Genomic DNA, 22,671 nt, shown 5'->3' with positions numbered 1-22,671 from the left:
AACTTGAAATCCAATACTTCCCGAATCCAATAATATCTCATATCAATGTGTTTGGATCGAGAGTGAAATGTAGAATTTTTACACAAATGAATGGCACTCTGACTATCACAATAAAGACTATATTTCTCTTGCATCATACCTAACTCTTGAAAGATTTTTGCAACCAAAGACTCTTCTTACATGTTTCAGTAGTTGCGATATAATCTACCTCCGTACTGAAAAGGGCGATACACTTTTATAACTTACTTTGTCATAATACTTCTCCTCCTGCAAAAATCATCAAATACCCAAATGTGAATTTTCTATTGTCAAAATCACCTGCTATATCTGTATTGATGTACTCGTTTAATATAGTTTTACCATTACCGAAACACAAATACAATTTGAAAGTTCTCTTGAGATACCTGAGAATCCATTTGACAGCATTCCAATGCTCCTTATCAGGATTAAAGAGATGCCAACTGACTACTCCAACTGTATGAGCAATATCTGACATGATGCAAATCATAGCATACATCAAACTACCAACAATCGAGACATAAGGAACCTTTTTCATGTCTTCTTTATCTTTCTCACTTGTAAGACACTGTTTGATGCCCAATTTAAAGTGACCTGCAAGTGGAGTAGAGACTTCCTTAACTTTACTCATATTAAACCTGTTAAGCATCTTCTCAATGTACCTTTCTTGAAACAACCAAAGCTTCCCATTTTGCTTGTCTTGTGAGATTTTCATCCCAGTATCTGTCTAGCCGGATCTAAATCTTTCATTGCAAAGGATTTATTTAGCTTCTTTTTCAACCAATCAATTTTTATAGTATCACGACCAACAATCAACATGTCATCAATATACAATAAGAGAATAATAAAATCACCATCTGAAAAACTTTTCACATAAACACAGTGATCAGATGTATTCTTGTGATACTCGTGGTCTATCATAAAGGAGTTAAATTTCATATACCACTATCTCGGTATCTGTTTCAACCCATACAAATTCTTCTTGAGACGGCATACAAGGTTTTCCTTGTCACTTTTTTTGAACCCCTCCGATTGCTCCATATAGATCTCTTTCAAGTCACTATGCAAGAAGGTTGTTTTCACATCAAGTTGTTCGATTTTCAAATTTAATCTGGCTGCAATACCCAAAAAATTCGAATTGATGTCATTTTTCCACAGGAGAGAAAATTTCTTCAAAGTCTACACCCTTCTTTTGACTAAATCCCTTCACAATCAATCTTACTTTGTACTTTGATTGTGAGCTGTGCTCTTGAGTTTTCAACCTGTAGACCCATATGTTTTTCAGAACTCTCTTGTCCTTAGACAGTTTCATTAAGTCATAGTGTGATTCTCATGCAGGAACACCATCTCCTCTTGCATGACTCGCAACCAATATTCTTTGTCCTCATGCTCTAGAGCCTCATAGTAAAGCTCTAACTCCCCTCCATCTGTCAACAACACATATTCATGGGAATTATATCTGCTAGAATGTCTCCTCTCTCTGGTAGATTTCCTAATTTCATCTTGTAGTGGCAGTGGTGGAGTAGGTAGCGTCTCATGCTCAGGTATATCAATAGCAGGATCATTACGATCATTCAACATCCTCTTTCGGCTCTATCGCAACTCCCCCTTTATTAAAATCAACAGGTACTAGAATTAGATCTGAATCTGAATTTGAACTAGCAGAAATATTATCTGAGAATTTTGGGTTGTCACCTTTATCAATGTCTTCATTGGTTTGATTTTCATAGAAGACAATATCTCTACTCCTGATCACTTTCTTTTCAACAGGACCATATAACCTATAGTCAAAATTTTTATATCCATAACTCAAGAAAATATACTGTTTTGATTTTATAACAAATTTTGACCTCTCATCTTTGAAAATATAAACAAATGTCCAACAACCAAAAATTTTCAAGTGTTTAAAAGACATAACTTTTTCCATCCATATTCTCTCTGGAATATTACCATCTAGAGGAATTGATGGAGAAAGATTAATCAAATCAACTTTAGTTCTCATTGCCTCACTCCAAAAGGATTTTGGCAGTTTAGCATTGGAGATCATACATCTGACTTGCTCAGTGATTGATTTATTCATCTTCTCTGCTAATCCATTTTCTTGAGGAGTTTTTAGTATTGTCTTTTCTAGTCCGATCCCATGGGACTTGCAGTAACTTTCAAACCGTTCCTTGTACTCACCACTATTATCAACACGAATACACTTTAATTACTTGTCAGTTTCTCTTTCAACTTTGTTAGGAAAATTTTTAAATACATCCAAAACCTGATCTTTGAATTTCAAAGCAAAACATCAAACTTTTCTAGCAAAATCATCAATAAAAATTACAAAATAAACAACACCACCAAGAGACCTATCTTTCATATAGCAAACATCAGTGTGCACCAACTCTAACGGATTTAATATTCTAGATGGAGAAAATTTCTAAAATGCGACTCTATGTTGTCTTCCATAAATGCAGTTAACACAAGATTTAAGTACATTACCTCTAATTCAAGGTAGGAGGTACTTGCGAACAAGTGTCTGAATTCTCCTTTCACCCATGTATTCAAGTCGCCTATGCCAAAGGTCAATTTAGGAATCATGAACTGCATTTACTTCTCTCTTCCCCAACTTGGCTTGCATCAAGTAGAGGGTACTCTGCTTCCTTCCTCTGGCAACAATGAGATTTTCTTTGCTGAGTTTTCATTTGCCTCACCTTGCGAGTTATGGTAACCTTCATCATCAAGTTTTCCTGTAGAAATAAGATTAAGGCGAATATCAAGAACATATCAAGCATTTCTTAAGATCAACTAGTACCTGGTATCTGTGTATCCATGGCATTTTAATTTTTATCTTCAGCTCAGTTAAGCCATAATTAATTATGTATCAGTAATCTGGCACGTTTCTTTCATGGTTTAATGCTTTTGTTGAAGTGCAATGTAAGGTTATTCCACATTTTCTCCAGTAATATCTTCTTGAGGAATTTATCTATCTTTGCTACAACAATTTCTGCTTCAAAGTTAGTTTTAGTTGCTTTCAATTACTTTGTGAAAGTACATCAGAAGCCACGAGTGATGAATCCAAAAAGATATAGCATCAAGTTACAATGCTTCAACCTGCAAGTTGTTAGATTTTCTGAAAATGTACAGAATACCTCGCTTTACAATTTGTGATTTTGCTATCTAGTGCAGCAGCTAGGTACATCATCATCATCATTGCCAAATTCATGTAATGCAATGGATTTGAAGCCTTTGCATTGCCCTGAAGTTTGAAGCACATTGGATTATCAACCTTATTCTATACAACTCAGTGAATTTTTTCCCCATGTCAAGTGTCATGCATATTCATACTCATACACAAACAAAAAAAAAAATTTTGCATGTCATGCTGGATAAAAGAAAAATATACCAAAATTCAATCATTCCCTTAATCCGCATATTTGTCTGGGTATATTGTCTTTAGTTCCCTACATCCATCACGCGATTTATGCCTCCTAGTACCCTTAGTATGTTCAACCAAAACTTGGAAGATCCGATTTTCAAAAATTCAGCAGTCTAGATTAAATCGCACCACTTGGTGAGATGGGTAGCATAAATTGACCTATTGAATTTCTAAAGATCGGATCTATTCAAGTGTGAGTCAAGTGTGAGTCTTCGATTACTAAATCATCAATGGCCACAAACACGTAATTTAGGGCTACCCAAAAAAGAAGGCTTTTAAGGTACTTTTGAGTCACAGTTTTGCTTAAAAAGTGATTAGATCAGTCCAAGACATGAGGGATTTCTTCTTTTGATCTTCTTTAGGTTTTAAAAGTGTTCTCAAGAAAATTGCTTTTCAATTATGTATAAGAAACTCCTTTTCCTACTCCTCTTCATCTTTTAAAAGCTTTGGTAGATTCCCTCCATTCATGTTTAACGGAGTAACAAATTTTTTTAATATTTGAATTCCTTGCCAAACGGTACTTTCCTGTGAATTCAAAATTTTATTTATTGTAAAAATGAGGAAATTTATTTCAATGACATATTTTCAAAGTAAAAGCTTCAACAGTCATATAGAAAGGTTTTGGAGGCGTAAGTAACGTGATTCCCATTTTAACTACTACATTTTATTCACTATTCGATAAGAAGGCAATCCATTGGAGACTTGGACTAGAAGCGTCTCATGACCCAAAGTTACAATAATTTATATTTAAGAGTGGAACATTTGATGCTCAGAAGTGATCAAAGAAGTTCATATCCATATGCCAACTGATTAGAGAGGCTGATGCAATATCCATCTCTCAAGCATAATTCTGCATTCGGCAGGCTTGAACTCATAAGCAACATGGCCTCCTCCCTTCACCCAAAAAAAGAAAAAGAAAAAGGGCTGCTAGTTAGTCCCAAGAATGTTCTAACCTTGTTGTCAGTTGTTACCATGTGAACAAATCTTGCACTGAAGCAACAGAAACAGGAATTTCTTGCCTTCACTGTTGCAAATGTCATCTTATTTGCGTAGGTCCTTGTGTAACTGGAAGCAGGAAAATAGAACAAATTTAGATGAGATGGGTAAAGTCATCTTTTTATCTCGTGCTAATGGTGGTGTAATCAAGAAAAGAAACATTGTTCAATTTTGAACCAAACCCGGCAACTTGGCCTTCATGAATCCACTGTCTCCAATCGTCAATAATTGGGTAATGTAGAGATCTTATCCACGCTTGAGTTTCAATGTGCGGGGCCAACAGATCATGGTCACCACTGAATCACAAAGTACTCCACTTTCAGTACTCAAAATCACTGCTGTTAACCTATATGCATCAAGATTCAGAGTTAGGAACCAAACCTGTATATAAGGGATCTATAACCTTTAGTGCTAAGGTTTGCATGATATGGTACAACACTCCCTGCATTTTCTGTGTATGGCAAGGTATCGCTGCAGCTTACCCACTGTCCGATAGTTTCCTGCAATGTGATTACATAAATCAGTTCAGGCTTGCTTCGGCATTCTTCAAATGCTACATACCATAGTGCTCGATTTAGACATACCCTTCGCACATGGAGGGCCTCTTGGACGCTCTTGTTGTTAGCCCAGTGATCAACAAGCGTAATCCATTCCATCTACGATTGCCAGTGAACAGAAGAAACGGCGATCAGTTACGCTACCAAGAACTGATGCTCTTATCCACGAGTTTACATAGAACGATACTAGTAGTATCTTACTCGACATTTGACTGGAGTAGATTCCCGAACGTCTAGCTCTTCAAACTTCTTATACAACATTTGTATAATGGATCTCCCACCAGTAAATAATTTATTTGGCTCTCGTGAAAGGGGAGGGCATACGGGAATCAAGATCTGTTGATCGTCAATATTACGAACCAACTGCAGAAGCAAATTATTAACACCATCACTCTGGTTGCCCGTTCCATTATTCTGATTCTTCCCACCTTTTGTAGCCCGCAAATTAAAGGGAAGGGGTAGGAACCAATTGTCAATACAACCGTTTCTGGAAAGTGTGTTATTGTTTGAATAAATTAGAGTAATTCATTGTTAACTTCTACAATTTCGCAACAGAAGTATGATGTTCGATCAGTGCTTGTGTAAGCCCCTAACAATAACTGCAACTCTGTTACGAAATTGTACGAGTAAGTTACAATGAATTACTGCTTGTTCAAATGATATTACACTAGTCAGAAACGGTTACACTGACAATCCTTAACTCTGTCCCTCTTACTTGAGTTTAGGGGACGCTTTAAGTAAATCCATTAGGCCTTGCCTAATTTTTGAAAATAGAGTCACATAAAAATTGCATAGATATGGTTGCTTGCCTCATTGTATGCCTGCATATTTTTCGAACACGCTGCATTACTGGGATCTATGATTTCATATTCCCCTTTACAGCTAACCTTCAAGGACTGCATTGTAAATATACAGGTCAATTAGAAAATCACGGATAATTTTACATCGTAAGAATGCATGTGACAAATGACAGTGTTCTGAGATATCAATAGGTAACAAACAAAAGAAATAAGTTACCTCATAGAGTTCATCAGAAATCAGCCCCATCCCATAAGCAAACGGAACCCTATAGTTCAGAATTCCTGAAACCTTCGTTATTGGATTTCCAAGTATGTATCCCTGAAGCCATAAATGGAGCCGTCTCAGTTTTAAACTTAGGAAGGTAAATTTTTCTCCAAATAGTATGTAGTCAATCAAGATTAGGTAGACTAGAAAAGAGAAGATCATCAAAGGTATAGACCTTAAGATCAATACGTGGTTCAATGCCGTCCTCATTTCCTGGAATAACACCAAAATACATGTAAGTTTTAGGGCCTTAATAGTCATAGAGCAACAAAGTATTGATCCTATACTCTCTGTATCTAACAAACTTCAACTGATCATCTTGTAGCAGGAGATAATGTAGAAATCTGAACTGGTCAAAGAAACGTTTTCTTGCTTTGTTCTGGAGCGTTTTATAACTTAACATATGGACAGAAAAGAATAAAAAGCCTGCAAATTTCTGAGGGAACTTTTAACCCTTCCCCCCTCCCCCCCCCCCTTAAAGCTCTGCATTATGTTAATAAAACCCATTTAGGTTAAGGTGGCAACTATATTCCTACCTAAAGAGACTTCGCATATACTACAAGCTTACAGAAAGCATTTATCGTATATTCAGATCTCTTACAATGCCTATGTATCTCTGCATAACAATTTCAACAATCAGATTGTAACACAACCGAAAAACTTCCCTAGGGTAAAGAGCCACATTGAAAAAATCTTACCATTTGATATAAGTTGAGTTAATATTGGAACAGGAATGCCCCCATATGAGATTCCACTAACATAGAATGGATTCGACTTGTACTCTGGGTGATCATGTAGCCACTGCAATATAATCAACATCAAAACCAATCTTGTAAAAGGTAAACATCTTTTTAACTATAATTTCTTTCCCATTTCAAAGGAAATTAAGCTTTTAACTCGAGGTTCAAATGGGTAAAAACGCAACAAATATCGTCCACCCAAGCCTCTCTAATTGGCAGTCGCAATTGCACTGTGTACTATAGGCACTCGCAAACCAATTGTAGACATTAAAATACAACAACATGCAAAAAGACAATAAATTGCCTCGCTTATTGAAATTTGTACCCAAAATTGAATTGTAAGCATCAAATTCAAAATTAGTCATCTTCCACTATTTTTTCAAGGTAAAACTGTAAGTTCATTGATATGGGACAAGTTTGTACAAGAGATGGAATATCTCAGTATACATGTTAAACTAATTATCATAGGAGCCCGTATCAGAACATTTCACTAACTAAACACTGTGAGTGGGATATTCCATTCTAGAGATTGCCACCTTTCATGAGACTTTGGGATCTTTCCCCATGCAACAGACCTCCTCCTCTACTATAGCTTCCATGACGCTAACTGTCGAAACTACTATACCCAATTATTATTGATGTAACTTTTATTCATCTTTCACTGTCAACTGTTCTATACAATCAAAACTGTGTTCATAGAGAACTTGAATCCAATGGAGGCAATTTTGGGCAGAGCCATGCAGGATTCCACTATTCTGAAGAAAAATAATTAAATGATAGTACACTGGTCTTTTTGCATAATAAAGGGTCTAGAGACAAATATGGCATTTTCCTAATTAGTAATTGTCCAACGTTCCATGAAGCCTTACGATTCATTAATTAGCTGAGTGATGGGCGTGTACCTTCCTGATAAATTCATAAGCTTGATCAGAGGCTTGAAAATCTGAAGATTGAGAAGCTTTTGCAGTCTTAGCATAAGAAAAACCCGTTCCAACTGGCGAATCCAGAAAGATGATGCTTACAACCTAACAAGTAACAAGAAATGATTCTCAATCTTGCAGTCTACTCGAATTCTTAATCTTGAAAATTAGGTTTGTTTGGATAAAGATTATTTGAACATTATTCCAAAAAAAAAAAGAAAAAAGAAAAAATTTGGAACCTTATTTACATATGTATCTCAATAACCTTTTCATGTAACACTTCTATGAGTCTAAGATATACTCATCAACTTAAATCTCTTTTTCTCTCGCAAGAAAATAAAAGAAAAGAAAAGAGAAACTCAATTCTTGAGTTTACCTTGGTCCAAGTAGAGGGATTTAATACCAATTTGGGCAGAGTGCCGTCGAACGACAATGGCTCCAAAATTACTGGTCCTGCAACAGAAAATCACGGCCAGTGACTTGATCAAATGCTGGCACTCCAGTCTATCAGTCATCCTCACTTGAACATTAAAGACAAATAAAGATTATGGCTCCATTTGAATTAGCTGTTTTTAGGAACATTTTTCAAAAGCTTTATTGTATATTTTGGGCTTTTTAATTTGATGTGAACGTGTAGTTAGTTATTGTACAGATGTTTGTAGCAGTTGCTACTGGCGACAAATGGATGCTATTCAATAAAATTAATACTTTTACCCAAAAAAACAAAACAAAACAAAAGACCTTACATAAAGCTTCGTCAACCAGACAACGTCTTTTGTCTTTTTTGCAGAGTTTCAACCAGAAAGGCTGTTTGCAGAGTTTCAAGATTATACAAAATCAAGATCAAAATAGTGCCGCAATTGTTCTTTTTTTTTTTTTTTTGTGACACCTACTGCAAAGTGTAAGGCATTAGAATTCACCTATCCCAAAGAAAAGTGGAATAAATGAACTGCAGCCAGGGCCTCCATCTAACCAAATGATAAGAGGATCCGATTGAGGATTTGACTCTGACTTGATAAAAGCGTAGAAGAGCTGCACATCCTCTGATTCACCAACTCCAATATACCTGATAATATCAAAAAATGGATCAACTGTTTCTTCTAAGTTTTGATCAATGTTAATTTCTAGTCATATATATATATATATATATATATATATATATGTTATACTTAGTGGCTCACCCGGTTTCGAGTTCAAAGGGGAGGGGTCCTTCAAATCCTGGAAGAAACTTAACTATGGAACCAGCCATAGCAAGGTTTGAACATGCTTGAACATAAACTAGCAGCAAGAACAGGTTGCAGAAGATAGGATGCCTTAGGAGCACCTGCAACTTCTCCATAGAGCTTGGCCTATCTCTCGTTTTGGGCACCAGGCAGAGCAACTTTAGACTCCAGACACTTGGATAGAGTTCTTCGGCGAACTCTATATACGAGCATCTCCGTTGGAGTGTCATGGGAGGTATAATATCTCCCATGACACGGGCCGTGTAATGAGTCATTACACGCATCATTAGAATAATGATGCGTGTAATGTTGAAAAATGGTGGGCTCGACTGGAGCAACGGATCAATTTGGTTTGGCATGACAATGACTGGAGCAACGGAGTTCAATTAATTAAATAAAAAATTATTAATTAAGTATGGATTATTAGCTTATTTTCACATGGGTTTTTAGTCTAATTTTTAATAGACAATTTTTTTTTTACTATTTTGTTTACGGTAATCCTCTATAAACATCTCAAAATATTTAATGTACACGTCCCTTAATATCTAAAAACAAACAAAATTTTCACCTTTTTCCATCATTTTCTTCCTTCTCCCCCACCTCAACTCGCCACTAGCTTGCCGACATCACCAGCCTGCAACCTTCTCTTCCGCCCCTCCTCCCTCTCCTCTCCCTCCCCCCACGTCCCTCCCATAGTACATTAGAATTCCACATAGCGCTCATCAGAAATCAAGCCCATCCTATAAGCAAACGGGACTAGATAGTTAAGAATTCCTTGAACTTTAGTCGCTGGATGTCCAAGTATGTATCCCTGAAGCCATAAAGGGAAATGTCTCAGTTTTAACCTCGGGATGGTAAATTTTTCTCCAAATAGCATGTAATCAATCTAGCTTATGTGGACTAGAAAAGAGAAGATCATCAAAGGTATAGACCTTAAAGATCAATACGTGGTTCAATGCTGACCTCTTTTCTTGGAATAACACCAAAATACAAGTAAGTTTTAGGGCCTTAATAATTAATCTTATACTCATAGAGCAACAAATTGTTGATCCTATACACTTTGTATTTAGCAAACTTCAACTAATCATCTTGTGGCAGGAGATAATATAGATTTCTGAGCTATTGAGTCCAACACGAAAGAGTACTAATACAATTAATGAAGGTATAAAGGATCCCATAAACTCGCATCCTAAGTATCTCCTAAATGGAAGTTTTCAAAGAAACATTTTCTGTCTTCATCTAGAGCGTCTTATAACTTAACATATTGACAGAAAAGAGTAAAACGCAGGAAAATGTCCCTAAACTTTAGGTCATAGATACATTTCGTTCTCAAACTTTTTAACATGACACATTTAGTATTTAAACTGTCAATTGCTGACCATGAAAAATTAATCAATTTAAACACTTGAATGAAATGTTGCTTGTCAGATGAAAGGTTGGTGTTTTCCCAACCTGCACCCATTGAATGAAAGGTTGATGCTATTCCAACCTCAGGCCTGATGTGAATGGGGAATTTTCAGTTTATTCTGCATCAACTGTGGAAGGGAAAGGATATTTGGTTATACGTGTGAGGGAAAACTTTAACTTTTGAGATAGCTTTTGTGATAAAAGGACCCAATAATATGTAACACTAGTGATGGCAATAAGGGACACCCGTCCCCCCATGGGTTGATATGTTGAATTTTTGTTAGTTATTATGGAAGCAAATAGCTACAGGATCAAATTTTTATCATTCCCCTGCAAACTCCCTGAGGGGAGCTAGGCGGGGTAAGGGTAAGGGCAAAGGATGGAGTGGGTGTATAGGGAGATATTTGGCACCAGGACGGGAGACGGGAGAGGGATCCCCCATCCCGTTGCCTTCCCTACCCAGCATTGTTATCGGAGCATAGTAATGGCAACTCTTCCCACTAGACACTTAAATGCAATGTTGTCCGTCGAATGAAAGGTTGATACTATTCCAACTTAAAGACCCGATATGTGAGGAGGAGATAATTGTGAAAAGTGCAGGATGCCTAGTTCTAATGTGTGAGGGGGAAATAACACCTAACAGATTTTATTTTATTTTTACGGGAGAGGGATCCCATGTCCCGTTGCCATCCCTACCCAGTATTGTTATCGGAGCGTAGCAATGGCAACTCCTCCCACTAGAACCTTGAATGCAATGTTGTCCGTCGAATGAAAGGTTGATACTATTCCAACTTAAAGACATGATGTGTGAGAGGAGACAGTAGTGAAAGGTGCAGGATGCCCGGTAATAAAGTGTGAGGGGAAAATAGCACCTAAGAGATTTTAACTATATCTATGATTGAACTAGCATGTACTGAGATTTAAGAGTACAATTCCTTCTGCTCAATTGGTACGTTGGACCCACAAATTTTAAGTTTCTTGTGTAATTGTTCAATCATCTCAACCAGACTCTTTTTTTTTTGACAAATTGGACCCACAATTTTAAGTTTCTCGTGTAATTGGACCCACAAATTTTTAAGTTTCTTGTGTAATTGTTCAATCATCTCAACTAAACTCATTTTTTTGACAAATTGGACCCACAATTTTAAGTTTCTTGTGTAATTGGACCCACAAATAGTAAGTTTGTTGTGTAATTGTTCAATCATCTCAACCAAACTCATTTTTTTGAAAAATTGAACCACATAGGTCGGTTCAACCGATTGAAACAGAAGCAAATATGGGACGAATCTAGTTGAAAGGATATAAAATAGGTTAAAATCGGATCAATCCCATGGTGGAACCTAAGCTTGCTGGAGATTGAAATATAAATTAGACTAACGTACATAATCTTCTTTATCTTGCTGAAAAATTGTCCACGGTTTCATTGTATGGTTGATTCCTAGTTACAGTTCGTCCTTGTTTTCACCGTAAGATTGGCTCTCTATTATTATTCGTCAACGTTTTCATTGCATGGTTAATATCATATTTTACGCCAACCACAACCAACCAACTTTCCATGTCTTCTGTGTTGGACTCAGATCTTGTAGTATTTGTGACTGACCCTGTGTCTCAATCCATTAGATCTAATAACTTTGCCTCCACAATACTTTAAATTTTGTGTGAACTAAGTATGTGCTTATTTATTACCAACACTCTCTTTAACTCTCATAATTCTCAAAAGCATATGGTTTCAGTTCTTCATGTTAATAGTCTAGAACTATATCAATATCTGTTAGATCATAGTGAAATTTATTAAAAGGATATTGGAAAAGTAAAAATTAGATACTCCGAAGATTTTCCAAAAGTTATGAATCAACACATAAGTACTCAATAAACCCTTATGAAGAATACGACATATGAAACAATACTACATAAAAGCATGAAAAGTTTAATTAACTAAGATAAGACTCTAAGAATTGGAGGACTTGGATTTAAATCCTTCTTTCCCCTTCCCTCTACTCGTTTCTTGCATTCCATCCCCTCTCTTGTCCAAAAACAATAATAGTAATAATTAACTTGCCTACTAAAGAGTACAACATTTATATTCATTCCAACATAAAGGCGTGTAAAGCCTAATTAACTTTAAAAAGTTAATTAAATCAATTAAGGGCAAAATTTGAAGAAAACTCTAAAGAGTTCGAGTCAAGGCAGGAATCTTCCTTAACTTTAGGGTTAATTTTTGTATAGAAAGGAAAATATGGAAAGTTGATGGGGTTTAAAAAAAAGATGCGGTTCGGGGAGAGGAGAAGAAAGGGTCGCTTGAGCCTTCCTTGCTGCTAGGTCGCCGGTACAACATCGGCGACCTCTTGGCTAAACAAAGGCTGGCCTGTGGCCAGCCATTTGATAAGGAAGCCACGGCAGATCAAGACAGTAGTAGCGGCAACCGCTGCTACTGCTGCACATGGTAGCAATGGCAGCGGCAACAATTTCAGAGAGAGAAAGAGAGCCGGCGACTTTGGCCGCTGGCAAGGAAGAAGAAGGTGATGATTAATGGTAGGTTTTCCAAGGAAGTATCCCTAAAGCAATCAATTTAACAACGCCACGACATGTTACCAAGAAGTATAATTATGTAAAATCTAAGCCGCTGGCAAGGAAGAAGAAGGTGATTATTAATGGTAGGTTTTCCAAGGAAGTATCCCTAAAGCAATCAATTTAACAACGCCACCACATGTTACCAAGAAGTATAATTATGTAAAATCTAGATAGTTAGTTTTGGAGCCGGAATAGAAGATGTAACTTTGTGCCTAAGTGTTATTATCTTGCTACATAGATTAAGGAGAAAGAAGGTTATGACATATATAGACGTTAAGATCAATATGTGGCTCAATCCTAGCATCGTTACCTGCAATGACACCAAAATGAATCAAGTTTTATGAGATAATTTTTCATGTGTTCATGGAGCAATAATTTGTTGCTTCTATTTTTGTTTTCAGCAACTTGAATGGATCATGCTGTGACAGGAGATTAAATTTTCTGAATTATGAGATCCAACTTGAAGGAGTAATGCCATCAAGATATTAAAAAAATCCCAGAAAATTGCATCCCTAAGTTTTCTTCTTTACACTTCATGAGTACTTCATCAAAAGTGAGGAGGAGAAGGAAAAGGAAAAGATACCAAGAGAAAAGAATAAAAAGCTTAAAAACTCCTTAGTAAAGTTTTTAATTCATTTTCCTCTTAAAACTCTGCTATCAGGTGCAAGCATGAAATATCCCTAGCTAAGAGGCTTTTCGGATTCACAAGCTTATAAAAGAGCATTAATAGTGAATTTGGATCTCTTTAGAAGGCTATATATATACATAATTGCTACTCTCAGTTTGAAACTTAACTATGAAGCTTGCCAAAATCGAGAACAACATTTGAACTGGATGGAACTACATTTTAAATGGAGTCCTTATAGAAACGTCACTGATTTTGTTACTGAATTGACAGCCAAGTCAACCAACTTAACATGGACACAAAAATAAGTGGAGATTTTCGTTTGCATGCATGACAAATAGATTAGCGGTTAGTGTTTTTCTTATAGTGGTTGTCATTTTGTTGAAGCTCTCACGGCATCAATTTTCTTTTTCTCCGCCAGAGGAAATTGTCATTAGCAAACTACATTGCACGTGGTTGGAATATTACCAGAGAGAGAGAGAGAGAGAGAGGATCTCAACCATGTACTTTAATTTCTCTTTTTTGTCCTTTTTGGATCAATCATAACAGTTTAAATTTTGCCAACAAAATAAATTTTTGAGAAGTAGGATTCAGATAATGTTACATAACAATAACATAACACATACTTTTAATTGTGAACAATCTTATTATTTCATGTCATTGTTACGAAATTATATAACGTGTCTTGTATACGATGAATTATAATTTGTCACTAAAGCTTTAGAAACTGGTTGCGCAATCATTTTTGCCCCAGATTTTCTTCTTCTTTATTTTAAGCTAATTTTCTTGTCTTCTTTTTTTTTTTTTTTTTGTTTGGATCATTTAGAAATTTTCTTTTAAGTATGAGCCATTTCATAATTTAAGTTGTATTTAATATGCTACTTACAGATGGGATACAAGATAGACGCCCTCTAGCCAATTCAAAATCGCCCAGATACATAGACTCAATATGACATTGTACGGTCTGGGCACTGACGGTAACATTTTCAGACAGAAGAGAGAAGATTTGGGGTAAAGGATTTAGGGAAACTGTAACAATAATCTGAACAGGTAGTGGCTAAATATGCTTTCCTAGCAGTTTTTTTTTTTTTTTTTTAAATCTTCGATGACCTTGAGTTCTTTTTTGTTTCTATTTTTTTATGTTGACTACTTTATAGCTTGATATCCTTTATAGGGCAATAAAGAATCTATTGTTAGTTATATTTGGTTTCTGAGGGGTCATGAGCTATTGGAAGGAAATGATTTTCTTTAGCATTTTTTTGTGATGCAGCCATTGGGATGGATCCCTGAATCTTTGGTACATAAAATTTTTGGTATTTTACAGGATGTAGATAGTTCCTTTTTCTGTAATTGTTTTCAGCTAAATTTAAAGATAGTACTGTTGATGGCCTTAGCCCTTCTTCTCTTGATCTAACACGTTGGCCACACCAGTTTCTAGAATCTCCCTGGGATCAGTTATAAGGTTGATAAATTTTGGAAGAAAAAAAAAAGAAAATCATGGTTGCAGAATGGCTTTGATACTAGAGGTACAGGGTATATAAATAAGGGATGAAGCATGCTGGGAGAGGTATATTCGTTTGGCAGATGGCAGAGATAGACATTAAACGAAGATGTCCTATAGTCAAGTGATGTATGATACTTAGCCATAAAAGTGGATTTTGATTGTTATAAGTATAGGTGGCAAACAAACTCATTTAACTAAATTTATCCATATTCGTCCATGAATAGAAAGATATCGGTATTTTAAGTTTTTGTATATAGGTACAAATGAGTTATCTAATAATATCCATTGAATAAATGGGTATTAATGGATAATACATCAAATCCAATTAACCCATTTAGAATTGTCTCCCCAAAACCTCCTCTCTTCCCCCACCCATTTTTTTTCAAATTCTTTATTTTGTTATGATGTTAATTACTTTTGTTTCATTATTATTATTATTTATGGGTTTTATGTTATCATTTTATTTTCTCTTAGTTTCTTAACTTACTCATTTTTTTAGCATTCCCAATTTATGACAAGTTTTAGCCTCTTTTTCTACTTTTTCAAAATGAAATTTTAAATTTACACAAAAAATATTAGGAATTCAAAATTTTTGAATCAAGTTTTATGTTAACTTTTATAGTACTTATGTCAAATTTTTATATTCTTATTGTTCAATTATTAAATAGTATATAATTTTGCGACATAGAGTACGGATGAAAAAAAAATTGGTAACTAGGTTTATTGAATATTATAAATAAATATTTAAAACTAATGATGGGTGTGCAAATGGTGGTACAAATTGATAACATAGTTTACAAAAATGAATTTAAATGAGTTTATGAAAAGATAAAATAAATGGGTTATAAATGGATAATTGAGTTACCCAATTCATTTTTTTGATTTACTCATTTATACCCATTACCCATTTTAACCAACCCATACCCGATCAAGTCATCCATTTTCACACCTCTAGTTATAAGAAATTAGGAAAGATTGTTGCTTGGAAGTATTTTGATCAGTTGTATTTTTTTCCCCTTCTAGTTAACTGTCTAATGTTCCTTTGCTTTATTTACTTCAAATAATGCTAATCGATACATTGTCAATTGGGGAAGGGATGTTTGTTTGGATAAGAGTTTATTTGGATGATTTATTTGAGATATTTACTGTAGCACTTTTTGTGATGTGATGTATGTGAGATAAAAAGGTGGTTGAGAAGATAAAAAGGTGATTGGGATTTGTGAGACAAAATTTTTTTTTCCAAATTCTCTCTGTCCAAACAAACTCGATCGATGTTTTCCTTTAATTATTCATTGCATTTTCTCTTTCAGAAAAGGAAAGTGAGAGTTGAATATGAGGTGGAAATACAGTGGAGATTAAACTTGTACTTTCCTCTGGGGAAAAGGAAAGCTTTTAGGGGCTGTTGGAAATTGAGAAGGACGAGTTAAATATGATGTGAATAGTCACTTAATTTTTGATCATTTTAGAGGTTTCTGCAATTTCTTTGTGCAAGATTGTAGCATGCTATATAAACAAGACGCTGGACCATAAACCCAGCCAACTGATACAAGTTGATAGTACTAGCTGAAATGCCTAGGCTCATCTTCCTGTTGTTTTAGGAAATAGAGAGAGAGAAGAAAATAGTCATTGTGGTAATTCTGAACTGATGCTTGAAGTGTGTTTTGTGCACGCTTCTCATGATACATGTTGGATAGTGTAGGATTATAACTCGATGCAGCTGAAATTCATTTGAGATACTGCACAGCATAGCTCTTACAGGCTCAAACATGTATCATATACAAACAATGGAATTCTATTATTTAATTAGTCTTTCTTGCACCTCGTATTGTCTACAGTTTTAGCGTATTGTTTAGTAGTTATCTGCTTAAATTCACCCTTTTGATGATTTAAGATGCTTGTCACTCTTCTCATGACTACGATGTTATCCTTTTTTTTTGTCAGCTACGATACATTTGTATAACCTACTCTATCCTAATTTAGGGGAGGTGAGCCTAAAGAGGCTGTTATAGGGGCTAGTGGGTATACAAACCCAACTAGACCAAGAGAGTGTTATGGCACAACCCTTAAATTTTTTTCGCTGCTGGTGAGGTTTGAACCCTAGCCAACAGCCCAAGGAGGGACTTAAGTCCCTCCCTGGTGGCCACTGAGCCATTGGCCCCGTGGTTAACTACGATGTTATCCAGTGTGGCACCAAATGATGATTTACCATGTGTTCCTTGTCCTTAGACTTGTACCATGCTTGATTGATGTACAGGAACCTTTGAATTTAGATCCATTTTTTCAAAGATTTATTTTCTGATTTTAGTAGATAAGTATATAATTTTACAAACTTCAAGGTAGATGAATAAAATTGTCAGAAACCTCTCAAGACTCAAGAGAGGTATGTGAAATTATCCTAATACATCCACATCCCATTAAAGTCACTCCGTCATCTGCACCTCGAAAGTCATAATCACGTGGACATGCACATGTTCGACAGCCAGAGATGAGCTACCAATTATTTGCGCTTTTCTCTTTCTTTTGTCAGAAAACAAGTGGCTCGAGTCTTTGTTTATTCCAACAAAAACTCAGCAAAATCGATGCCATTAGGCTGGCGTTCCTTGTGCCTTGTGCCTTGTGCACTTAAAAGATTTTCGTCCCCCGGGGAGGGTTTATATTGAAATTTACGTTATAATACTTCCTTGTCTCACTTTGATAATCCTATTTTTCTTTTTCGTCTGTCTTAAATTATAATCCACTTTTTAATTGAAAAATATAATAATATTTTAATTTTTCTAAAATATCCTTATTTAATGTAAGTTATTGTTACTATAAACTTACCCCATTTAATGAGAGTTGATTCTTTTTTTATCATCAATTCAAGTTCCCATAAAGTTGTACTTTAATTAATGTGAGGGTATTTTAGGAAAATAGTTACCTAAATTGATTGTTCCAATAAAATTAACTGTTTTTTCTTAAATTATGTGAAAAAAATCAGAACTATCAAAATAAGACGGAGAAAGTATTGCTTATTAGGGCAGTGTATGAATGTGAAAGTTCATTATTGTACATTTTTTTTTGTTCCCATGTGTTCATTTTTGTCGCTTTCATTCTATCAAATTCTTTATTTTCTCCTCCCTGACCGGAGCCTAAGCTTGACCCTGGCCACCCTGACAATCAAGAAAGAGATACATTACAATAGTGATTTTGTTTTTTTCTTTTGTTTTCTTTCCTTTTTTTTTTCTGCAACGACAACGAAGCATCTTACTTCTACTCTAAACTAATTATAAGAGGGGAGAAGTTTAAATAGACTTACATGAGAGTTAAAAGATGAACCGTCAGATCAGATAAATAAATACGACACTATATTATAATTTATTAAATTAATATTTTGAAAGTGTGATGGGAAACCACTTGCCACTACACTAATGGCACATAATTCAGAACTAAGGCCTTAAGTTCCCCAAAGTTTTTCTTTGTTTATACACAAACAGGGTCTGCCAAACTCCCAATCATATCAGGTGTTATTTTTTTCTTTTCAAACGCAAGTCAACTGGTGGGTGTCAAACCACCAAAAATAAAATTTATATTAGACCTACTACCAAAACTGAATAAGTATAGTGGTGAGTAGGGTCGTCTCCTCTGGGAACAGGTAGGCAAATCACACAGGAAAATGGGGGGAGATTTTAGCAGTAGTACCAACTAATTTAAAAGGAATAAAAACTGAAATTTAAAGTTGAGTAAGATCGCAGGAACCAAATTACACAAATAACAATTAATTAAAACAACCTAGTCAAGGAATTAATCTTGGCACCGAAGCACACAACTGATCACAGATACAAGGGACAATTCATATACTCACGAATAAACTGGTTATAGTGGTCAAGCGACGCACCCAACCACCAATCTTTCCTTAATTTTATGGTAGTCAAGAGACGCTCATAAACTACCCTCTTGTGATTAGACAACCCCAGGAATGCTCACAGGATTTAATGTAGCCACAGCATTAGGAATTAGAAAGACCCAATTCTAGATGACAAACACACATGCGGGTTTATTTAGGCTAGATTAATTATCCCCACGATCCAAATTAAACCGCTTGCGAGGCGGTGAAATTGTCTCGTTTGCTACTAATCAAGATACTTAAAGGCGACGCGCCAACATCCTAATTGGCTATCAATTATTTAGACAATCGAATAACAGGCCTAATTATCCAATAAATCTAAACAGTAATAACTCAGGGAAAAATAGAGAATAATCAAATACCCATGAACATATAAATTAAAAATAAAACAATTAAAACGATCTCACAGTTATGGTGCTCCAATCCTTGATTTATTTCTCAACTAGATAAAAGATTCAGCCTTGCCACATAACGACGAAGCAATTCATAGTTTTCATGAAGTTTTTGCTGAACCCAAGACGAAGTGAAAAACAATGCGGCCGCTAAGCGACTAACAATGATAAAGCAAAAGCCGAGAGAAGAAAAGTCCAAGACGAAGATGATCCCTAGTCTATTGCTGTTTTCTTCTTTTATTCTTGCGCCGCCACCCACGTGCTTTCCCAAGTGGAATTTGTGTTGGAAAAGAATTCCCAAGTTCTTCTTCTTATTTCCCTTATTGAAGTGTTGCCAAAAAGTCTTCTTCCCATTCTATTTCCTAATCCCACGTAAGTTTTAAAGTATGGCTCCAAGGAAAGGCGGTGGCCCTAGGAATAGGACCCGCAATCCGGCTTTTTCACGCAACTCTGCATTGTCTAGCATGGGCACGCCTTAGAGGCAAGAGTCTTCTGGATTTTGTCTCCCTTTCGTCACTTTCAACACTAATTGCCTGTAATTAACACAAATACTAATTATGAGCAGAAATCAAATACTTTGTATACTAAACTGCCAAAATTAAGACCAAATAACCACAAATAAAATGCATAATTATATCCCTATCATCAACAAACCAATGGAGAATAATACACAAATTCATGGTTTTCTGTTCCTACAACCTTCTTTTGATAACAATCCAACCTTCACAATTGCTTTGTAGGATTTGAAACATAGCCAGACAAAACATGCTGAAAAGCTAGCTTGAATCAAGAGGGCTAGGATTTAAAGAAGCATAATGGAGAAGCTCCTGATTTTTCTCCAGTGTAGCCATGTACTCTTCTTTCATGGTCACCAATGCTTCAATCCCATCACCAGATTTTGTTTCGATCAGATGAGCAATATTTCCCAATCCGTGTAAATCTCTGTTTCCACGCGCAATGCATGTCCATATGGGCTTTCCCCATCCAAAATCAGCCTCATAAAAACCAGTCTTGCGGATGCTGCTGATATAGATACATTCAGCCATACTATTAGGGTCATAAAACACTTCATGGAAATCTTTTAAGGCTATCCCATTCTCACCATTTATAGATTCAACAAAATCAGCGTTCATTGTACCAATGGAATTTGAGATCTTGTTTACCAGCAATTCCAGCTCTAGCTTAGGATTGTCACAACATTTAGCACGAGCCAACCAGATGATATTTCCTAGTGAATGAGGTGATAAAGGGGGCGAAACTTTTGTCCTCAGATTCACCGGGATAAACAAAACAGACCTTACTTTCCAAGCTGCTATGGCAGATTTCCATAGAAGTCCCATAACAGCCTTGGCTGAACTTGGTTTCGCGGAAGATGTTGATGTAGCTGCCTTGGATTTAAGAGCAGCCAAGGCCGAGCTATCGAACACAAATCTGCTTGTAGCATATTTAGGCTCGTTCTTTTGTGGTTTGGAGACCACAGGAGGTGAATCTTGGTACATATCCAAAATGGGAGGAAATAAGGAAGATGAAATAAAACTGGGATTTATTTGTACCGTTGATTCGCGTGCTGTAGCTGCCCAAGTTTGCATGAATGTAGAAACTGAGAGACCATCAAAAATCTTGTGGGAAGCACTTAAGCAAATGGCAATACCACCACAGTAAAACATGTTTACTTGAACCATGATAGGATAACTTTTTGACAATAATTCCGTGGAATCTGGATGAAATGGACATAGCTGGTTCATGAACTCATTTTCAGGCTTCCTCAGAAAATCTAACAGTCCAATATTGGTTTGAGTTTCGACGTAGTAAACTCCATCATCATTACACTCAATATGCAAATTATCTTTGATTTTTCCTGCTAGTGGATAGAAGGGTACTAAGGTTTTTGATAGTGATTCCTTTAGACATCGACTTCTTTGGGAAATAACATCGTTGAGATAAGTGCCTTGTTGTTTTCTTGGGGAGAAAAAGAACAATATATTTGTATAAGAGTCACGAGTAAGTTGATCCAAGATTGAAAACTTAAAGGTTCTCAACTCAGGGGGAGTTGGAGATGCTGGCTTGATTTCTTCTTTGGAGATAATTTCTATGTCCATATATGCAGTTTTCTGATTGACACTCAAATGAATGCTGCAGGGACATGTTTACAAGAATTTTTAGCCATTAAAAAAGAGGATAAAATTATCATAAAATTAAAATTTTAAATTTAATGGAAGAATAAACTTTATTGTTTGTTTTTCATATTTAAGATCAGCTCGTCTGGGGCTGTTTCATTGGCAATTCTGCTTTTGAGTAATAATTTTCAAATTATACTAGTACGTTGTAGTAAATGAATTACGCCCCCTATAAATTGAGAAAGTCCTAATTTTCCTGCCAATGACAATAAAAAGAAAGCAATATGAATAAGAGTATTATCAAATTCACGAATAATTATTGCTTTTGGACTAAAAAAACATATAATTAGCTAGAGTTTCAATAACTTCACGTTATTGTGATGAATTTTTGGGACTTTTAGAACTATTCCATAATATCATAAACAAGAACAAAACTCAAAACATGAAATTTTTGCTATGTCATGATACATGTTGGATAGTGTAGGATTATAATTCGATGCAGCTGAAATTCATTTGAGATACTGTACAGCATTGCTCTTACAGGCTCGAACATGTATCATATACAAACAAAGGAATTCTATTATTTAATTAGTCTTTCTTGCACCTCGTATTGTCTACAGTTTTGGCGTATTGTTTAGTAGTTATCTGCTTAAATTCACCCTTTTGATGATTTAAGATGCTTGTCACTCTTCTCATGACTACGATGTTATTCAGTGTGGCACCAAATGATGATTTACCATGTGTTCCTTGTCCTTAGACTTGTACCATGCTTGATTGATGTATAGGAACCTTTGAATTTAGATCCATCTTTACAGAATTTACCCTGATTTTAGTTAGCTATTTGACTAATTGAACATTCACGAACACTTAAAGACCAAGTCAAACTGTTGATTACTAAAGAACATGCAGTGAATCAGCTCAATTAGATTGAACTCTAATTTTCTATGGTTGCTTCTGAGTAAGAATTGTTCAAATAAGTTTTTAATTAGATCATGCAAAACAGGATTAAGATTTTTATGTGTGATGCTATAGCTGAAATGCTTATGATGTCATGCTAATTATTATTTTCAAAATCTGCCATCGAAGTTTCTATTGAGTGATCATTGGTACTTGCCGGATTAAAGTAAGCTTTGAAAATTGTGTCTGGAACTGTATTTGGTACCTTATTCGAGTGGGGTTGGTAAGTATCATAATTGAGTGAGCATTTGAAATTAAACCTGCGTGTTATT

General features: G+C 35.6%; 2 protein-coding genes across 3 annotated transcripts; both read right to left on the bottom strand.

Moving 5' to 3' along the window:
• Window positions 1–4,076: 4,076 nt before the first annotated feature.
• Window positions 4,077–9,209, bottom strand: LOC113705868 (serine carboxypeptidase-like 2). 2 transcript variants are annotated; one of them, XM_027227776.2, is made up of 14 exons: window positions 8,902–9,209; window positions 8,641–8,786; window positions 8,097–8,173; window positions 7,703–7,825; window positions 6,759–6,861; window positions 6,236–6,273; window positions 6,013–6,114; window positions 5,805–5,891; window positions 5,197–5,358; window positions 5,023–5,094; window positions 4,820–4,938; window positions 4,621–4,734; window positions 4,462–4,507; window positions 4,077–4,336 (listed from the first exon to the last, which is right to left on the bottom strand). In XM_027227776.2, exons 1-14 carry the CDS (start codon window positions 9,192–9,194, stop codon window positions 4,253–4,255), a joined length of 1,566 nt encoding a protein of 521 aa, XP_027083577.2. In that variant the 5' UTR covers window positions 9,195–9,209; the 3' UTR covers window positions 4,077–4,252. The 2 variants fall into 2 exon arrangements, with proteins under 2 accessions (XP_027083577.2, XP_071913636.1); XM_072057535.1 differs by lacking the exon at window positions 7,703–7,825.
• A 10,767-nt stretch (window positions 9,210–19,976) lies between these two features.
• LOC113705902 (limonoid 7-O-acetyltransferse-like) lies at window positions 19,977–21,424 on the bottom strand. Its single transcript, XM_027227808.2, has one exon. It carries the CDS (start codon window positions 21,422–21,424, stop codon window positions 20,102–20,104), a length of 1,323 nt encoding a protein of 440 aa, XP_027083609.2. The 3' UTR covers window positions 19,977–20,101.
• Between the last annotated feature and the right edge of the window lie 1,247 nt (window positions 21,425–22,671).

Source organism: Coffea arabica, chromosome 1e (genome assembly GCF_036785885.1).
Source record: "Coffea arabica cultivar ET-39 chromosome 1e, Coffea Arabica ET-39 HiFi, whole genome shotgun sequence".
Classification (NCBI taxonomy): domain Eukaryota; kingdom Viridiplantae; phylum Streptophyta; class Magnoliopsida; order Gentianales; family Rubiaceae; genus Coffea; species Coffea arabica.
This window is presented reverse-complemented; position numbering and strand designations above follow the sequence as displayed.

Coding starts and splice junctions, on each gene's coding strand:
- LOC113705902 (XM_027227808.2), bottom strand. CDS start 21,424: ATGGACATAGAAATTATCTCCAAAGAAGAAATCAAGCCAGCATCTCCA.
- LOC113705868 (XM_027227776.2), bottom strand. CDS start 9,194: ATGGGAGATATTATACCTCCCATGACACTCCAACGGAGATGCTCGTAT. Junction 7,826..8,096: donor ATCCCTCTACTTGGACCAAG/GTAAACTCAAGA, acceptor GTTACTTGTTAG/GTTGTAAGCATCATCTTTCT. Junction 6,274..6,758: donor AACTCAACTTATATCAAATG/GTAAGATTTTTT, acceptor GTGTTATTCCAG/GAAATGAGGACGGCATTGAA.